General features: G+C 33.3%; 1 protein-coding gene and 1 pseudogene across 2 annotated transcripts; both read left to right on the top strand.

Annotated features, from left to right (window-relative positions):
- The first annotated feature begins 3,955 nt into the window (after positions 1-3,955).
- On the top strand, positions 3,956-6,365 carry AXR4 (alpha/beta-Hydrolases superfamily protein). Its single transcript, XM_079072238.1, has 2 exons — positions 3,956-5,298; positions 5,910-6,365. The coding sequence occupies exons 1-2, from the start codon at positions 4,120-4,122 to the stop codon at positions 6,132-6,134; spliced, it is 1,404 nt and encodes a 467-aa protein (XP_078928364.1). The 5' UTR covers positions 3,956-4,119; the 3' UTR covers positions 6,135-6,365.
- Positions 6,366-6,476: 111 nt separating this feature from the next.
- On the top strand, positions 6,477-8,761 carry LOC145140386 (uncharacterized; annotated as a pseudogene). Its single transcript, XR_013722153.1, has 5 exons — positions 6,477-6,524; positions 7,310-7,515; positions 8,184-8,233; positions 8,319-8,371; positions 8,443-8,761. The product of XR_013722153.1 is annotated as an uncharacterized LOC145140386 (transcript).
- The last annotated feature ends 12,270 nt before the right edge of the window (positions 8,762-21,031 follow it).

The following is a 21,031-nucleotide window of genomic DNA, read 5'->3' as shown; positions in this document are numbered from 1 at the left end:
TTCTGGAATACATATTTTGGGAGGTGGTTAAACATTCCTAATGTAGATGGGGATCCTTTGCTTCTACATTATGTCTTTTTCCACGAAGTTGTCACCGACCCCCAAACCAAGTAGAGGAAATGGTTTTTGAGATTCGGGGTTACGAGCTGTCTTTCGGGAAGAAAGAATTTTGTCTCATCACTGGATTCCGATTTGGTGACTATTTTCCTGCTTCTTCATCCGGTACCGCCTTCCGTTTCCGTGCCTTTCCTATGGAATGTCTCGATCAAATTAGACAATGTTATTAATGTGTTTAAACATTCACTTAATGAGTTATCGGAAGAGGATGCAATCAGTGTATTTCTTCTATACCTGTTAGAGAAGGGTTGCAATGGGCGGTTGGCTAAACAACCTGTTACAGAAAAGTATTTCAATTTGCTATCCAACCTTGATGAATTCAATAGGTATAATGTTGTCTATTTTATAATTACTTATCGTTACTGATATTTTTTAAAAATTTTAATTGTTAATTAATTTTTTATGTGGTAGATATCCATGTGGGAGGATAATTTGGGATCAATTGTACTCGCAGCTAGAAACTGTATTCAATAAGGTTGACAAACATATACATCCAGTCGAACCGAAAGAGAAGCAACCTCAAAAAATGAACTACACCCTACATGGGTTTTTATACGCTTTTAAGGTAAGTATATTATGAAAAATATATTATTTACTTTTGTTTGGCAACATTCTAACAATTTATTTATTTGTTTGTTTGCTAACATTAAGATATGGATTCTTGAGACTTTTCCGGTGAGCAGTTTGTTTGGTACTCGACAACAGAATATGATCCCTCGGGATGTTGCATGGTCAAAACCGAGGGCTTTAAAAAAGCCTGACCGCAACCAGTTTTTACAAATCAACGACGTATGGTTACTTTATTATTTAAATATTTATTTATTTGATAATTTCTGTTTATTTATAAATTTATAATTTTGTTAGCAGGATAATAGACTCGTACAGAAGTTGGAGCTGACAAAAGATGAGATGCGTGCTGAATAGTGGATAGTTAGCTCGACTTGGATTCATGGCCCTGATTTTCCTGACACTGAAGTTCACAGGGCACCTTCCCTAACACCATCACCCAAAAACTCCCCTACCCATGAGCCTCGACAAAAGAAGGCACATATAGATGATCCATCTCACCTGCTACCACCACCACCGCCAGCTGCTGACCCATCAACTAACAAGGACCGAATTATTAGTTACTTGCAAAACGAGGTCCATCAATTGAAAAATGATCTTAGTGAATGTTGCGAGCAGTTGAGGTCACATGATCAACGTTTAGCAGAGCATGACGCTACTTTAGCTATGGTTCTAAAACTTATCAATAATACTCCCAGAGACGATTTTGATAACGCAGAGTACAATGACAATGACTTATGGGACCACGATTACGGGTCATGCACACCTAAAAACCCGCTGCATGACGACCCTGAGTAGCCGTCTCCATTTATTCATTCGTCGGATGTAAAAGAGATTCTACGGGATGAATACAAAACACACCCACAAGCACTTCGGCGTTCTATGCTGCAAAAAGTAATGTCCATATGGTATAAATCCCCATTGATACAAATGAAAATGAAAGATTTTGCAAGACAACATCCAACGCAGTTGGACAATCTCTTAGAACTGCCATACACACTCTTTATAAACAACGAGATGGTTCGATGTTGTTTAGTCACAGTTTTTTAGCTGGTATTCCGACGATTGAGTTTTGGACGCGCTTATATGCAGATAGTAACGTAGGATGGTTGGAATGTGATGTAAGTTACATTATTATCCTGCTCATTTACGTACTACGCTTCTACTAACAACACTTACTTAACTGCAAATATTTTTAATTGGCATCACATCATGTTGTGGATCTCACTACTGGTGGAGCGTAGACAGGATGACGCTCGGTGGACGGTCGTACCGAAAACTTTCAACACTGATGCATTCGACCGAAGTGGCATGCCTGACTTACTCGTTTACCTAGCTTGGGCAAACTGTGATACGGTATAGTTATGTTTCGATTACATTACCTAAGTATGTTTGTAATAAAATGTTATTTGATGTTTAATTATTTCTAACCTTTTTGTAGCTTTACATCCCAATCTATATACCAGTTGCTTACTGGTTTTTGGGTGCTTTGAATTTGAAGACTTTCCAAATGATAATATACGATAGTCACTAGAAAAGCGGCTACTTTTCAGAAACCCATGATTTGTTTATCAATATGCGAGCCCACATCTACAAAATGTTAGCGGGTATCAACTACTGATTGGTTTATCAATATGCGAGCCCACATCCACAAAATGTTAGCAGGTATCAACTACCGGGGTACCGAACCAAGTGATTCAATCTCACTTGAGAGTTTCAACATGACTCTTGAAAAGGCACATAAGTACCACAACAAACTGGCAATAGATGAGATTGTGGGGTGTTTTTGTGTTGGTTCCTAGAAGCATTGATCACCGGGAAGTCATATTCTATAGACGGTCCAAGCGGTACATGGGCTATGTCATATCGTAAACGACTTGCGGAAATATTTTGAAGTACAAGGAATAAGATGATTTGAACATTGTAATATCAATTCAAACAAATCCCTTTAGTTTATAATTTTATTTGGTTTTTGTTGATTTTAAGATTATCAATTGCATTTTATTTAATATATAAACAAAACTTCTACAAAAAAACACATTTACACAAATAACAATTAAAAAAAAAAACTTTCCTGAATCATACTCTAGTATTTCGGAGGCCTTCCGGAATCTAACCATTAAAAAAACGAAAAAAAAAATGTTCTGGAACCATGGTTCGGAATCGTACTCCGAAATTCTGGAGACCTCTCCGAAACAATGTGTTCTGAAAAATATGGTTACTTTACAAAAAAAAAATGGGTTATTTTTATCAAAAAAAAATTTATTTATATGGGTTAGATTACTCAATTTTCCTATTAATAAAATATTCATTGTTTTCATGTAATTTAGCAAAAATAGATACTGAAATATATTAATAATGAAAGTAGGGTTAATGACCTAAAAATGTAACGGACTTTAGTCTTTGTCCACATTCAGGTAACCATGTTTTTTTCGTTCATATTTGACAATTAAACTTGTTTGACCTGTTCAAAATAGGGTAATATGACTGGTAATTACGGTAATATTATCCTATTATGAACATGTCAAATAAGTTTATTGGTCAAATGTATACAAAAAAAAACATGGTTACCTAAATATGGACAAAAACCAAAGTTTCTTACCCGTTTTGGTAATATTGGACAAGAACCATCTCAGGGACTGGGCCGTGGGATCAGGCTCCGACAGTCAATGAACAATTAGGTTAGGGTTGGTCTAACCCAGTTCAGTCCCAGCTAATCATGGGCTAGGCCGTGTTGCTAGGTCTTTAAAGCACATACAACCTAGCCCCTTAAGGGTATACAACCTAACCCCTAACTAGCTGGGCCTAAAATGGGTTGGCCCAAGACTTAACCATCTCCTCATACACAAAGACCGGACAACCCAATTTCATGTCACATCAAATGGATCTTATGACTACTTGCACTTAACATAAAGAACCCAATATTACCAAAACGGGTAATGAACTTTGGTTTTTTTCCATATTTAGGTAACCATGTTTTTTTTCGTACATATTTGCACAGTAAACTTGTTTGACCTGTTCATAATAGGGTAATGTTACTGCTAATTACTAGTCATGTTACCTTATTTTGAACAGGTCAAACAAGTTCAATGATCAAATATATACGAAAAAAATATGGTTACCTTAATGTGAACAAAGACTAAAGTTCGTTACCTTTCTAGTTCATTAACCGAAAGCCTTTGCCAAAAAGAACAAACCAAAAATTCAATGAGTAAGATTATTGATCAAAGTGAATTTATTTCAAATTGCTTTTTTATAATATTTGGGAAGCGCAAAAGAATTGAGGATCCAGGCTCCTGTAACTTTCCCAATTCCTTTCACTATTTCAGCATCAAACCTTATTTTGATACCCTTCTCCGAATCTGCAGCCCTCGTTTCACTATACACTGGGACTCCCCTCAAATTCCTTCATTTTGCACGTTCGGTCACTCGTCAATGGCGATCATAACAGAGGAACAAGACTCATCAAACTCTTCTGCAAAAAGACCGACCAAAAAACCCAGGCTGAAACCACCTTCTACTGCACCCATATCATCAAATCCAAACCCTTTCACTTTCTGGTTCTACTTAACCATCTCAGTCTCTCTTGTAACAGTTATTTTCGTCACAATTTCCTCTCTTTCCATCCAACAAGACTCGAAAGCATGGTTCCTTACACTACCCACAAATCTCAGACACCATTACTCTAATGGCAGAATTATAAAAGTCCAAGCGACTCCTCACAGTGATTCAATTGAAGTCTTCACTGTCCGAGATGGCCCAATAGATTCGTCACATAATGTGCTAATTGTACATGGGTTAGGTTGTAGTTCATACATTTTCAGTAACGTTGTAAAGTCCCTAGGCAAAAAGGGCGTACATGCCGTAGCCCTAGATCTCCCTGGTTCTGGGTTTTCCGATAAGTTCGTAACGGTGGTAGAACATAAGCCGATGGGGGGTTTCGGGAGGCTCGTTGAGATGTACAATGAGATCAAAGAAAAAGGCGTCTTTTGGGGGTTTGATCAATTAGTCGAGCAAGGGTATGTGAATTACGACCACGAAGAAAATGAGATCCGTATGTCGAAAGTAGAACATCTGAATGCGATTGAATTAGGTCCTGAAGAGATGGGTAGAGTTTTGCGACAAGTAATCGACACAATGGGTTTGAAACCAGTTGATTTGGTTCTTCACGATTCAGCATTCGGATTAGGAGCAAATTGGGTGGCTAAAAATCTAGGGTTTGTAAGCAGTGTAACCCTTCTTGATAGCACATCAAATCAAACTGCTTTTCCTTTATGGGTTTTGAAATGGCCAGTTGTTAGAGAGGTTGTTTTGGGTTTTGGTTTCGTTTTTCAGAAGGTTATTCAAACCTGTTGTTTGAAATCAGGTGGTTGGTCTGATTCAGAGAGCCATAGACTTCTTTTGAAGGGTAGAAATGGAAGGAAATCGGTTGTTGGAATGGGGAAGAAGATGAATTCTAGTTTTGAAATTGCAGAATGGGGTGAACTTGAAGGTGTGAAAGATTTACCAATGCAAGTGCTTTGGTCGGAAGAGTGGGTGGAACAGGGGCGGCAAGTCGCCGGAGTTCTTTCTCAGGCGACTTTTGTCACACATTCTGGTGGTCGCTGGCCACAGGTGAGGATACCACAGTTTCCCTTTCAATTTTTTTTTAAACTTTTCAATAGAATTAAGAATCCAAACGCAATTTCTCAAATCTGTTGTTTAAGTGAATATCTGGTAAAATGCGACAATCTTTAAAATCAAATTAGTGTTTTTGATTACATTTTTAGTGTTGTACACTGCTAAAATGGTATGATCTTTCACTATTTATTTCTTTAGCCACTAAACTGTTATTTTTTTTTATTGATTTAGCCACTCATCTATTATTTTTCATCAATTTAGCCATTGAACTATTAATACAATAATCATAAGCAAAACAATAGTTTCAATGGCTAAATCGATAAAATGCTGAAACTATTAATACAATAATCATAAGCAAAAAAATGTTTTTTCTTTTTTTCTTTTTACCATTTTATAAAACAATGTTTTACTTTTGTACCAATTTATGGAACTAACATGTTATCAATAAAATGTTGCATCTCTTGGTCATCTTACTGCATATTTCCAATAAAAAGACCATTTTGTTGCATAAGTTGATAAAAATGTAATGGAAACAGAATCTTTGTTCCTAAAATAAAGAGTTATTGTGTTCCTTCTAACTTTGACAATACTTGATGAGAGTGCAGGAAGATACTGCTGAACAACTGGCTGAAAGTATTCATGAATTTGTATCCAAAATACCAAAGCCCATCAAAGTCGCTGAGAAAAAAGAGCCAATTCCAGAACATATTCAAGAAATACTTCATGAAGCTATATCCAATGTTCACCATGGGTTCAGTAGCCATGACCATGGTCATGATCATGATCATGGATATCCAAGTGGTTATGGGCTTGGTCATGAATACAGTTAAGATTTTGAATAGTTTGTCATTGGTATGAGTGTTTATTTGGTTTTGGTGATTGTTGTATAAGAATTGATAGCCTTTAGTTATAAGTGTAGTGTGTATGGATTTGAAATCTTGTAAGAATGTTGTCGCCATTTTTTTCTATTGGCACCTTGAATGGTTAGCAATTGTCAGAAATGTCCCTGAAATTATGTGGATTTTAAAAAAAAATTTGCAACATATTTTTATTATTGTTCATCAACTTAAGTTATACTTTGGTAATACTTTTTGTACATGAGATGTCTTACTTACCCGCCTAAGTTTTAATATATGAAAAGATAATAGTATCTTCTCAGTTCTTGTTGTGATATGAGAGAGATAGAGAAAGATGATGTTATTAACTTTGAGAGCACTCAAGTTTTTTACTAAACAACTCTGTTTTATTTCATATGATCAATGATTCTTATTATAAACAATATTATATATGATACGGCAAATAAACTAATTATTGTTAGTCAATGACACTTATGACAACTATTATTACAGATGACACATATCTAAGCTAGTCTATAATAATACAAACACTTATTACACATGCATATTTCTAGGACGCATACAACATCTATTATTTACATGTTGGCAAAATATCACCATACAATTATTACATTTTAATAGATTGTGCTTAAACAATTGTTGTTTGTTTACTTCTTATCTTCTCCATTATTACAAATGATAAAGCTTGATAATTGTATCTAATAATTCCTTATTGTATGATTGTCTTCAAACGTCATTGTTTATGGTTGCTTGAATATTGCTTATTCGTCCATCATGGGCCCTATTTATCTCTTTAAAAATAAATTCAAAAAGAAATACATGTATAATAAAATTATTAAAAAAAATTAATAAGGACATAATAGTCTTTTTAGATGAGAACAAGACCAAACATGCAATAAAAACATACAATAGTTAAGAAAAGCAGGTTAAGGACCAAATATGCAATTTACCCAAACGAAAGGACCATTGTGTAATTGTTGTTATTATTATTATTATTATTATTATTGTTATTATTATTATTATTTGCCCTTCGTACGTTGATCTAGTCGATTAAGTGAAGTCGCAACGTCTGTGTACTTGGCTAATGCAAATCGACGTCGTTTCCTCTCAGCCCTAAATCCTAAGTCGTTGTTCATCGTTAACTGAAGGGCGGCTTCATCTCCTTCCTAGAGGCTAGAGTCGCCAATGACGTTCATCTTCTTACCGATTTTACGAATTCAAGGCAAGGAGCAAGACAGGTAACAGTAACTTCACTTGCTTATTCACATGACTCTTATCGAAACCTGGATAAGCTTGATTTCATGTCAGCTGCCAAGATTCTCTTCACCACTCCCCCTAAACACAACAAATTTGGGTATCATTTTTTTTTTCACTTTTATTCCCACATTTTTATATGAAGCTCATCTTATTCACTTTATAAAAAAATATATCTTTCTATTATAATTATATTTGGGTTTCATTCAGCTTTTGTTATGTTAAAGGTTGTGTTTGGCTCGCCACATCTAGCTTATTTTTCAAGACAAAATGTAGCTGATAAGATAAGCTAGCTTTTTTAAAAGCTACTTCGACTAGATTTTTTTTTTCTTCAACATACCTTTAATTAGTTATAAAAAACATATTCTACTAAATGTCCTTTTATATCAGCCAGTAGCGGAGCTTGAAGTTTTGATTTGGGGGGGCCGAAAATAGAATATGTATAAAAATTGAAGAACAGGGGGGCCAAAGTCAAATTTTATAGTTTTAGGCATAATATGTAACTTTTTTTAATGTATAAGGACTAATTATTAAAAAAAAAATTAGGGGGGGCCACAGCCCCCTGGCCCTATATAACATCCGCTACTCATATCAGCTAGTTTTTACTACAACGTCATTTTTTGTCAGCTAGTCTGCCAAACACAAGATTATTTATTTTTGTAAATTAAATTACATAAATTCTCACTATATGTTGTAGAAATGTGAATAATATTGATCTTTACCTAATGTACTACAATATACTTATCAGTGTCTTTCTGATATTCTCAGGCTTGATTTTCATCTGGTTCAACTCTTCTTCGTTTGCTTACCTTCACTTGGTAAATATATATGTATATATATCTTATCTCATTAACTTCAAAATTACACATTATTAATTAATTTATTTCTATCTTTTATTGTCAGCTGTCTATTTGGTTGCACAATATGCACGTGATGAAATGAAGAAAATGGACGCAGTAAGATTCTTTCGCCATTTTTTTGACGGAATATTCATTTTTTTAATTAAAATTATGAAAATGAGTTGCAGGAATTAGAGAAGAGACAAATTGAAGAGGCGAAGAAGATGAAGGAAAAAGAAGGGAAGTATTCAACTCTAATCCACAGTTAATGGAGATGAAAGATAGACTCGATAGCTTGGAAAAAACTGTTAAGGAAATCAAATTCCAACCACGTGTAAAAGTTCAGAAGAAAATCGCGGTTTCAATAAATGAGAAAAAAGAAACAAATGACAAGTAGAGGCCAATTAAATTTCTCTGGTTTTGGGTTTTGTTTTGAGTGTGTTATGTTATGGAGTAGAGTTTTACTGTTGTAATTATTCAAGGAGTAACTTTTGGGAGTTGACACATTGAGAGGGAATTTATTTTATTCGGGATTTCACGATTTTATTACATGATATGTGTTTGGGTGTTTGGTTTTGGGGAATTTGGGAGAATATGGATGTAATTACAAAGTGTGTTTGTTTTCATCAATTATTTTTTATAATGATGCCAAGTTTTGCTTAGTGTTCCATTTATGATCAATCATATGAAATTCGTTAAATTCCTGACAATGGAATCAATTTTGACAATATTTAATTTTGTTGGAAGAAAAAAATAAATTTTTTAAACTAGTCCGGATCGAAGTAAAAATCCATTTTGACCATTTACTCTCTCTCTCTCTTTTTTTTCTAATTTTTTTAATTTTTTTATTGTTTTTGAAAATCTAGTATAAAAAATAAAACGTAAATAGTTTTTACCCCAAATTTTTATTTGATTGCAAACTATATAAAAGAAAAAAAAACTTAATATTCTTTGAAAGCACTATATATATCTTTCTTATTTGTGGATATTGTGGTCATCTTCTTCTTCGCTATTATCATCGTTTTCATACTTGATTCAGTCTTGAATGTATTACAAAAGTGTTTTAGTCTTAGTCTTACGGTTGGTTGGCATTATCTGAATTTTTAAAATGGTCTGAAATTAGAAGTTCTGAATTTTTAACATGTTTGGTTTGAACCTCTGAATTGCTGCCTTAAATTATAAAATGATTACTTATACTTCTGAATTATTTTTGTTGAATTAAATGTTTTTGTTTATAAAATAACTGAACCAACTTCTTGAATAACTATATATATATATATATATATATATATATATATATATATATATATAAACACCATACAAAAGAATATAAACAATATACTCTTAAGATTATAATTGTAAAACTAGAAAATATCTTTATCATATAAAAATTAATGAAATAATGTATACAAATACAATCATATATGTTCCTGAACATGGGCATGGAAAAATGTTGATAATGTAAAGACCATAATAACAACTTGAAGTTGACCAATTAAACCAATCTAAAAATAATCATCTAATGAAGAAAATCTATTATTTGAAAATCCACTACCACATTCACGGCTAGTTTTCTGGGGCATAAACATTTTCCATTTGAGTAGTTACATATATGTATCACATAAAACCTGGTCTAAAACTCACTTTCTCTTCTTACTTCAACATTATATGCCATAAACAAACTAGAAAAGGAAATACAGTAGGTTCTTTTTGTGCTTCAAAGTCTATATTCAACTATTAACCAAATCTCCATAACACGGTTTTGAGGACAAGAAACATTACAACTTTTATCCACATCAAATTACCCAAGTGTCCTGGGTCAAAGAATCATAAAAAAAAAAAATGAGTAATCCATTGATTTCTCAAAATCTCCAACCTTAATGACATCTTGAAACACATACCTACTTATCTGCCCCCACCTAATTAACACTAAATTCTGAAGCTTTTGAGGACAAGAAGCATTACAAGTTTCATTAATTGTATATATAAACACAACTATACACCAATTCATCAATCAAACTTTAAATTTCAAAAACTTTTTAGCAAAATCAGTAAATAATTTCATCTACTTTAGGGAATAATTTCGTAAACTTTTCAATGGAGATTCCTTAACATCATAACATAACTCTATCAAGTAATTTCAGAAAAACATAAAATAATCGATTTTAGCAACAATCAACCAATAAACTCCAGATTTCATCAATGATTTCAGCAAGAGATCACTGATTTCAATAAGAAGTCGCCGATTTTATCGAATTGGGGGGGGGGGGGGGATTAATTTTTATCGGATTTCAAACTTGTTATTGAAATTCCTTATTTTTTGTTCTAAATCCGGAATATACTTTTGTCGTAAAAATTACTTTTGATTTGATATAAAATAGTATGGATCATCTGGAAAAACTTGGCTATTTAACAAAAAAACTAGATTATGTTCTTATATTTTAAAGACAAAATTTCACAGATGGTCCTTAAACGTTTCCTTTTGTCCTTAAAATAGTACATGTGAAACAATTTTTGCATGGATTGTCCCTACGGAGAAAACCTTATACATAAATGGTCATTCTAGTTTTAAATTTGTCCCACTACTGGTCCTTTTAATTAACTCTATTAATATTTTCAATTAACCCCATGTGAAACTTGTTGGATTAGGTGTCTAAGCCCATAACTATAATTGGTATGTACTTGATTTGATAGTAGCATGATCCTTTTGGGTTGCCTTCACTAATGCAACTTGACAGAATGTCAAGTAGAGAGAGAGAGAGAGTAGGATTTATTATATGAATAATAAATTGGTACTCAAAATGGTTTTATTAATATATTATAAGATTAATATATTATTTGGAAATCATATTATTAATTAGTAATTAATTAGAAATTAATTTAACATTAATTTTGGGATTAAAGGAACTGATTAATAATAGAGGGGTTGTTTTGCAAATCATTGATAGTTGCAAACTGGGCTATTAGACTCCTTAATTAGGAGTGGACGAAATCTTATATTAAGGCCCTATAGATTTCGTCCATGGCCTAATGGGGAGGAGTCCATGGGCTACTTAGGCCTTAAGCAAGGAATTAGGGCTTCCACCTGAAAACACTAGCAACCACAACTATAAATAGACCCTCATACTTGGTAATATCGGCACCGTACTTATGAAACCCTAGAGTAGCCGATTTTCACCTCTGTCCATCTTCATCCTTTGCATTGGGTGTTTGTGACTCCATTAGATGAGCAACACTTGGGGCACTAGACTTTCAGAAGTTAAGATCAAGCAAGGATTGTTCTTGTTATTACTACATAACAAGTGAGATAATGTTCAAACCCTAATTTTATATATGAATTTCGAATTATATATGCTATATCTAGGGTTATTGCTTTGGAGTTTGTATTTACATGTTCAATAGAGAAAAACTTAGATCCAAAGCAAGAGGGTTGCATGATCACATAGGAATGTAGATATGCTAAAAACTCATCAGTGGTATCAGAGTCTAGGATGTTTTTCAATTGAATTGATGCAAGAGTGAACTGTCCAAAGAACAAGAAATCGAATTTTTGGCTGTATGACACATGAACTCGACGAGTCCATGATGAACTTGACGAGTCCATGATGAACTCGAGAAGTTTAGAGCCCAACTCGACGAGTTGACTCGTTTGTTACCTAAAATTTCGATTTTCAGATCAGATTTTGATTTGGATAATTACCATAATTCGTTTTTATTGCCTAAAATCGATTTTTCTGATTGGTATCATCATATCATTATCAAAATTAAAAGATTTGGTTAAATATATAACATAAGATTATTTTGATTCAAAGATTTAACCTAGTTTTTGAAAAGTTTCAAAATGCACCCTTTGGTTTTATTGTTTGAATTTGAAATTAAAAGTTTTAATTTTTGGAAATTTAAATAGTTAATCCCTAGTATTTTTGAATAGTTTAAAAATATACCCTCATGGATTTTATTAAATTAATTAAGTGTTTAATTAAAAGAGAAAATTAATAAATCCATAATCTGGTTTAAATTTAATTAAATTAAAAAATTAATTTATCAAATGATTAAACCACTTAGTATTTTAAAAGTTTAAAATACACCCTTATACTATATAAAATTAAAAGTCTAATATATTATATATGTATAAGAGAAAAGTCAGTCTTACCGTTAGTAGACCTCATTCACGAAGCTGGTCTATAAGGGGTGTTTAAGGAAGCGGCCTGTAAAATGACCACCATTGGGTATCCACTCTTACCCACCGCACTTTTGACTAGTGGAGGGTCGTTAGCCGAACGAGTAGGATAGGACATTAATCCTCATTAAAAGTATAATAAAATATAAAGTAACTAAATGCTTTTATAAATTCCCAATCTTAGTTACTTTAGGTAAAATGTGAATTTGATGCTAACCTATGAAATTGCACATTGCACCTTATTGGTCGTTAGTGGAGCGTGTGTGGTTAACCGACACACTAATATGAGACTAATGAAGGATGACAATGGGTAGCTCGTAAATTATCGTTGATCGATGGAGCGTGTGTGGTTAACCGGCACATTAATTAGATGATAAATGACATCGATAGTACCTAGCTAATTTGCATGGTTATTCACACCTTGTTTATGATCCTCGATATCCCAGTCACAAACTTGAAGGGCATAATCGAGATTAAACATGCCATTGAAAAGTTCAATGAATCTCAAACGATCTGGGAATTTCATCTAAAACCTAATTCGTTTAATATTTCGTTTTCGTGGTGGAATTGGTAAATCGTCATTTACCTAGCTTCAAATAATTTGCAATTAGATTACGACATCCCTCTTTTGAATTGTAAATTATTGTGTTGGGTCCTAGCCTTAATATTTCATTCGTGTGTCATATTAAGGATTAAATCAACTCACTTGAATTTCTCCCTTTTGTAGATGTCTAGTTTTGACAACTATAGTATTCCTTATCCTTTTGGAAAAAGCTTTCCTCATGAAGATGATATTCCCCGTGTCGATCAAGGTGAAAGATCAATCCCTTCTTCGTGCAATGGTGGAACTAGAAATCATACTTCTCTTCCTCCACCTCCTCCAATGATTCTCCCTGACCCACGTTTTCGTCGACTTGAAAAGTTCAAGATTACTCAAGCCCTATTGGCATACAAGCATCGAGATGGAAGTTTTGTGTGTGCACATGTCCTCGAGATGAAGTTGCACATTGACAGACTAGGAATGTTGGGTGTCATTTACCCAAGGAAGTTGGCTGTTGACTTGGTTCTTCAATCGCTTCCTGAGTCATATAGTGAGTTCATTAAATACTACTATATGACAGACCACGATGTGTCCCTTATTGATCTGACATATTTGCTAATTGTTACTGAATCAGAAATGATTTGGTGCACTGTTAAAGCAAAATTGATTGGAAGATCTACCTCCCAAATTTCCATGGGCATAGGCAATGACAACGATAGTCTACAAATGATTTCTTCTCCTAAGGGAAAGAAATTGGACATGGTCAAAAGGTTTGGCCATTAGAGAAAGGCAAGTTCTGAGATAGTTCCACGTGTTGCTCCTAAAGAGTCCATCTGTTTCTATTGCCAATTGAAGGGACATTGGAAGCGAAGCTTCCCTGACTACCTGAGAGATCTAAGAGATGGTAAAATCAAATTGTATGGTTCTACTTCAGGTAAGTTCACTATCTAACTCTATTAAGTTCCTATTTATAGATTCTTAATACATGATGTGATAAGATTGCATTTTGATGTTTTGCAGAATCTAAAAGAAAGAAGGAAGCTTAGGGAAAGTAAAAGCTAATTCTGGTCGTGAAGAGATGGATTTCGATCGCATGGTTCGATGATCAGGATTTGGAGCTGCTACTTAGGAGTTATGATAAATTGCTTAGGAATATTTAGAAACATAGTTTTCATATGGATTTGCATTGTAAGGACAAGTTTTTCCGCATTTTTATAAATAAAGTAAAATTTCATTTTATCTTATTTTACGTTTCCTTGCAATGGCATTTGTGAAAATTGGTGTTTATATTTCTATTATTAGAAATGTTGAAAAATGGATTTGATTCTTAGTTATATCGTTTGTGGTAAAGTTATAATTTACCAAGTGAGGAAGGATTTTCATCACCCAAGTTTCAATTGGACAAAAACTTGGAGTCATGCGATTTGAATTGTGTGATGTATGAGAATATTGATCTTTGTTAAATTAAGACTGATTCGTTATTCACATGTGCATGTGAGTCAAGTGAATGAGTAAAGGATCTAGTACACATTGATATGTACTGGTCAGATCCACCACAAAGGACGATAAAGTCTTTTCGTCATGATTTAATAATGGTTCAGTGAATATGATTATACTTATAAGATTAAGTGTAATTCTGATGCATTGAAAAGTTTCAATGTATAGCAGAATGAATAAGAAGAATCAAATTGTGCAGAAAGATAAAAGTTTCTCCAATCTGAAAAGAAAGGAGAATACTTTAGTATCATGTTTTATGATCATCATAATGATTATAGAACCATGTCACAATTGATCCTATGAGGACACCTTAGTGCATTTGTATGGCTGAGAAGAGGAACTGAGAATTGTTGAAAAGGTTAAATCAAGAAGATGAGTTATACTTCGATTCAAAATCAAGTTTTAGAGTCATACTCTAAGTTACTCTAAGTTGTACCTTGAGTAACATCTTCTAAGTAGGTTTGTAACACCTCATGAAACGTGGAGTAGAAATGTCTTCTTACTCTTACACATTTGAAATGGGTAGTTGTGATGTTTTAGGTTAAAACAAAGACCATCTAAGGCCAATTAGATGAAGTGTTTTCTTGATAAGAACCCACACTAACCCTCGAATATTTGTTTGTTGAGAAATGTTCCGTGACAGAGAATCTTATATGTCAAGAGGTCAGTGAGAGTCTTAATGATCTTGAATAGTTTCAGGAGCTAGTCAAGAATAAACCTTTTAGTTAACACTAGCACACGACCTGAGGTTGATAACCTATCGTGTTAACATATTCTTGTTTCTATGTCAATTCCAGTTAAGTTGACTATGCATGTGAGTTCTATGAGTTCTCATTTGAATGAATTAGGCAAAGCACCTTGTTCAGTGAAAGTACGTTGATCTGTATGGGTGAGCTGCTCAATGACTTGGAAGCAATGGTAGGCCCTTATGCTGACGGATGGCAAGAAATTGAGATTAAGTAAGTTCAATCCATATAAGTTTGATTTTGTCATAAACCTTGTCTTATGATTGTTGGATTAGGTGTCCAAGCCCATAACTATAATTGGTATGTACTTGACCCGAGAGTAGCATGGTCCATTCAGGTTGCATATCACCAGGAAAATTTGTGGATGGATATTTGAGTAAGAGGTTATTTATGATTTATTAATATATTATAAGTTATAATATATTAATATGAAATCATATTATTTAATTAGTATTGATCAAAAATTAATTTGGAATTAATTTAGTGATCAAAAGAGACTAATTAAATTAACCGGGACTGATTATGTAAATCAATGATATATATATATATATATATATATATATATATATATATATATATATATGGTTTGGACTATTGATCCATGATGGGCTAAGTTTATGTAAGTTTCCATGAACAGTTAGCCCACATGAAATATGGATCATAACCCAAAGTGTATGGATTAGGGTTTACCCATGACTCTTGGATTCCTACATATATATACATAACCCCATGGCTAAAATTGGTTACAACAAGTGTTCTTGGAGTTCATAACCGATTTGTGTGCCTAGTAATCTCTCTCAAGTCATCCAATTGTTCAAGGGTGTGTTGTGAACCGTTTGAGGCATCACATTTGAGGTGCTAAGTTCTTAAAGGCTAAATACATCAAGCTACAACAAAGAGGTAATTATTCTTACTATATTTTATGATTCAAGCATCAAATCATATGCTAGTTGTAGGCTTATGCTTTGGATATTTCATTGCATGTATAATTAGAGAAAACATAGATCCAAAACATTATAGTTGTATGTGCACCATAGGATGTTGTAGTATACAAAACCCAACAGTGGTATCAGAGCCTAGGATTGTTTTCTGTTATATTTGATGCATGGCTTATTTTTCCAAAGCTGAAAAACTGTTCTGACAGCACCTACTCGATGAGTACATGCTTGTACTCGACGAGTAGGATGAATTTTGCCTTAAATTCGACGAGTCCATAGTTGGGCTCGACGAGTTGTATGATCGGATTACAGTTTTTCAGGTTTTTTTTGGCCAAAATTGGATTAGGATCACTACCACAAACTGTTTTATATCTGAAAATCTGTTTTTTCTGATATGGTAGAGATTATTTTTGTCCAATTAAAAGATAATTGTCAAAATTTCAAGATTTATATTAGTTTAAATGATAGGCTAATTTCTTGTAAATTGTTGATATGAATTGTCTTGACTTATGAGTTTAAATAGATCATAGATAAAGTATGTGATAATTTTTATTTGTAAAAATATTGATCTAAATGTTCTTTAAAGTCTTCCATAACTTGTCCTCAAGTTATGGAACATGAAAAGTTTTTCCATAGAAACCACATTAAACCCATAAGTTATGGAAATCAAAGGTTTTTCAAGAGTTACAAAACTTTCCCTCAAGTTTTTGTATTTGAAAAGTCTCAATTAAGAAACTCTTGTAATTAAAAAGGTGTAACTCTTAGGTTCATAAATTAAAAAAAATTAATTAAATAGGTTTTAATTTTGAACATTTTTTTATGTTTAGAACCTTGAAGTATTTGAGTAGTTCAAATTGCACCTTATGGACTTTATTAAATTAATTAAAGTGTTTAATTAAAAGAGAATTTATAATTCCATAATGACATGGTTTAAGTTTAATTAAATTAAGAGTATAATTTATTAATAGATTAAGCCATCTAGTATTTTAAAAGTTTAAAATACACCCTTATACTATATAAAATTAAAAGTTTATTAATTATATATGTATAAGTTAAAGAGTCAGTCTTACCTTTAGTAGGCCTCATTCACAAAGCCGATCTATAAGGCGGGTATAAGGTTAATGCCTATAAAATTGTGGTTTAATGAGTGTCCACTCTCACCCACCGCTTCGTTGACTAGTGGAGGGTCGTTAGCCGAACGGGTAGGATAGGACATTCTCATTAAAAGTATAATGAATACTTTAAGTAACTAAATGTCTTACAAATTCTCAATCTTAGTTACTTAGGAAAAATGTGAATTTGGTGCTAACCCATGAAATTTCACTTTGCACCTTGCCAAGTCGTTAGTGGAGCGTGTGTGGTTAACCGACACAGTAACTTGGACTAACAAGGGTTGCAAAGGTGTTGGATTTGGTGTCTAAGCCCATAACTATTACTGGTATGTACTTGACCCGATAGTAGCATGGTCCTTTTGGGTTGCCTTCACCAGTGCAATTTGATAGGATGGTTTTATGAGAATAAGGTTATTTACGATTTATTAATATATTATAAGTATAATATATTAATGTGGTTATTTAATTAGTATTGTCCAAGAATTAATTTTAAATTAATTTTGTGGTCAAAAGAGACTAATTAAATATAGAGGGATTGATTATGTAAATCAATGATACTTATAGTATGGGCTAAGTGATCCATGATTATGTAAGTGGGCTAAACCAATAATATAACCCATTGATAGTCCATGGAGGTTAAACCCATGGATCATAGGAATGTGGAAGGTCATGGATCATTTGGGTTTACAAAGTGTAACCCTAGCACTTTCCACAACCATAAATAGCCCCCTCAATGCTCCAAAATCGGTTGCATCTTCAATAGAGACAAATAACTTATTCTCTTAGAACCTCCTTTTGCATATTGGTGTTTGTGAACCATTAGAGGCATCACACTTGAGGTGCTCAAGCTTTGAAAGGTCAAGAACTCTATCCTACTCAAGAGGTAAGCATCCAAACCAAAGTTTTGTTATATAGCTTCAATTGTATGCTAGTTAGGGTGAATGCTTTGGAGATAGAAAATGCATGTATAATTATAGAAAAAATAGATCCAAAGCATTTAGGGTTGCATGTGCACTTAGGAAGTGTTATAGTGCTCAAACCCCAACAGTGGTATCAGAGCCTAAGATTGTTTTCTATTATATTTGATGCTTGCTTGTTTTCAAAGTTGAAAAAAAATCAAGTTTTCTGCATTCTGATTGATGAACTCGTCGAGTCCACTGGGGAACTCGACAAGTCCATGCATAAATGAAGCTACTCGACGAGTCCAGTTCATGGACTCGCCGAGTTGGCTTATCAGAGTGTAGAAATTCGTGTTTTTGGCCAATATTGGATATGATCATTACCCCAAACTATTTTGAATCATAAAAATATGTTTTTTAAGATATGGTAGTGATCATACTCATCCAATTGAAAGATAATCATCAAAGTTTTAAAATAGTTGTTGTTTTATATGATAAACCAAATTGTTTTTTAAATTGTTGATATGGAATTGTCTTGTTTATGAGTTTAGTTAGATTAAGAATTATGTGATAATTTGGTTGTTAGAAAAATGATCTAATTGATGTTTAATGACCTCCATAACTTGTCCTCAAGTTATGGAAAATGAAAGGTCTCATCATTAAAATCAAATTAAACTCATAGGTTATGAATGTGAAGAGTTTTGACAAGTTTCAAAACTTGCCCTCAAGTTTTGGAATTTGCAAAGTCTCATTAAATGAAAATTTAATCCCAAACCCTAGAGTTTTAAAAGTTAAAATTTAACCCTTATACTTTATAATATTATAAGTTTAATAATATATATATATATATATATATATATGGGGATAGAGAATATACATTACAGCCCCACCTAAGCTTAGGTACTAAACCTCTAAAATATGTCGTTTTAACATGCTAAATATGCCCGGTTTGGTTTCACTTGGTAAATATATCATCCTCCATAACATTTCTTTCTTTCATTATTGTTTTACCATCTCTATTTTCTTTCCTCAGTTATCGCTTATTATTTCACCCAAGTGAACCTTACTAAACCCTAAACCTAAACCCTAAACCCTAAATTTAAACCCTAAACCCTAAACCCTAAATCTAAACCCTAAACCCTAAACCCTAAACCTTAAACCCTAAACCCTAACCCTAAACTCTAAACCCTAAATCTAAACCCTAAACCCTAAACCCTAAACCTAAACCCTAAACCCTAAACCTAAACCCTAAACCCTAAACCCTAAACCCTATTGTGTCGATCTTGAATTTACATCTTGAAGTATTAACCGTGAATCCATTAACCGTAATCTTTATATAGTAAAACAATGTATTTTCAAGAGGTTTAGTACCTAAGCTTAGGTGGGGCTGTAATGTATATTCCCTTTTCCCTATATATATATATATATATATATATATATATATATATATATATATATATATATATATATATAAGACAAGTCGCTCTTCCCGTTAGTAGGCCCCATTCACGAAGCCGGTCTATAAGGGGGGTATAAGGTTACTGCCTATAAAATGGTGGTTTAATGGGTGTCCACTCTCACCCACCGCTTCCTTGACTGGTGGAGGGTCGTTAGTTGAACGGGTAGGATAGGAAACTAATTCTCCCTCATTAAAAGTATAATGATAAATATAAACTAACTAAACTTTTATTTAATTCCCAATCTTATTTACTTTAGGAAAAATGTAAAAATGGTGCTAATCCATGAAATTACACTTTGCACCTTGTTAATTCATTAGTGGAGCGTGTGTGGTTAACCGACACACTAATCTGGGACTGACAATGTATGGAAAAGGGTAGCTTGATGTTAATCATAGATCAATGGAGCGCGTGTGGTTAACCGGCACATTGATTAGGTGATTTCTAACATTGGGTGTACCATGTTAATTTGCATGGTTATTCACACCTTGTTTGTGATCCTCGGCATCCCAGTCACAAACTTGAAGGGCTCAATCAAGATTTAAACATGCCTTTGAAAAGTTCAATGAATCTCAAAGATCTAGGAATTTCAAACCAACTAAAACCTAATAATCTATTTCATTTTTCATGATGGAAATTGTTAAATCGTCATTTACCTACCTTCAAATATTCTACAATTGGATTACGACATCCCTTTTCGCAATTGTAGAATATTGTGTTGGATCCTAGCCTTAATATTTCATATTGGGTGTAATATTAAGGATTCTCATCTAATCTAAACTTTGTTCTTCTTCCTTTTCAAATGTCAACCCCAAACAATGCTTCAACACCAATTCCTTCAGGCTCTTTCTGTCACACCCCCAAACCAAGGATGACGGAAACGTCCGGGGGTGGAGGACTTCATGTATAGTATCACAACAACGAGTATAATAGTGCTTAAAGTAAATACAACCATCATAGATATAATTGAAAAAGTTACACCATAGTATGTGTTTACATGTTTCAAATCAATTACACTATGATGACAAAATGAGATGTTTGACGATTTAACGTCCCATCCTCAAAGCTGTTGATTTCCTGTTTCACCGATTTCCTGAGAATACAAGTAGTTTTGAAAAAAAAATGTCAACAATTAAGTTGGTGAGTTCATAAGAGTTTTATTTGAGAAAGAAGCCGTTTTCCTTGTAAAAGCGATAGAGTATGATTCTAGAAAATTCATTATTTTCTTTATTAAGTGCGAAATGAACGCTCCTATGTTATGCAATAATGCACCCTAGAAAGACCCGTAGATTCCTTCTATAATCACCCAGTGTATATAAGTTATATAAAATTTAAGTTAAATAAACCGTCGAATATAATGGGTCTGCCCTAGGTCCACAACCAAACAAGGAACAAGAAGTAAGGCGG

The sequence above is a fragment of the Lactuca virosa genome, chromosome 9, assembly GCF_052849685.1.
Source record: "Lactuca virosa cultivar CGN04683 chromosome 9, Lactuca_virosa_CGN04683_v6, whole genome shotgun sequence".
NCBI classification, from domain to species: Eukaryota; Viridiplantae; Streptophyta; class Magnoliopsida; order Asterales; family Asteraceae; genus Lactuca; species Lactuca virosa.
This window is presented reverse-complemented; position numbering and strand designations above follow the sequence as displayed.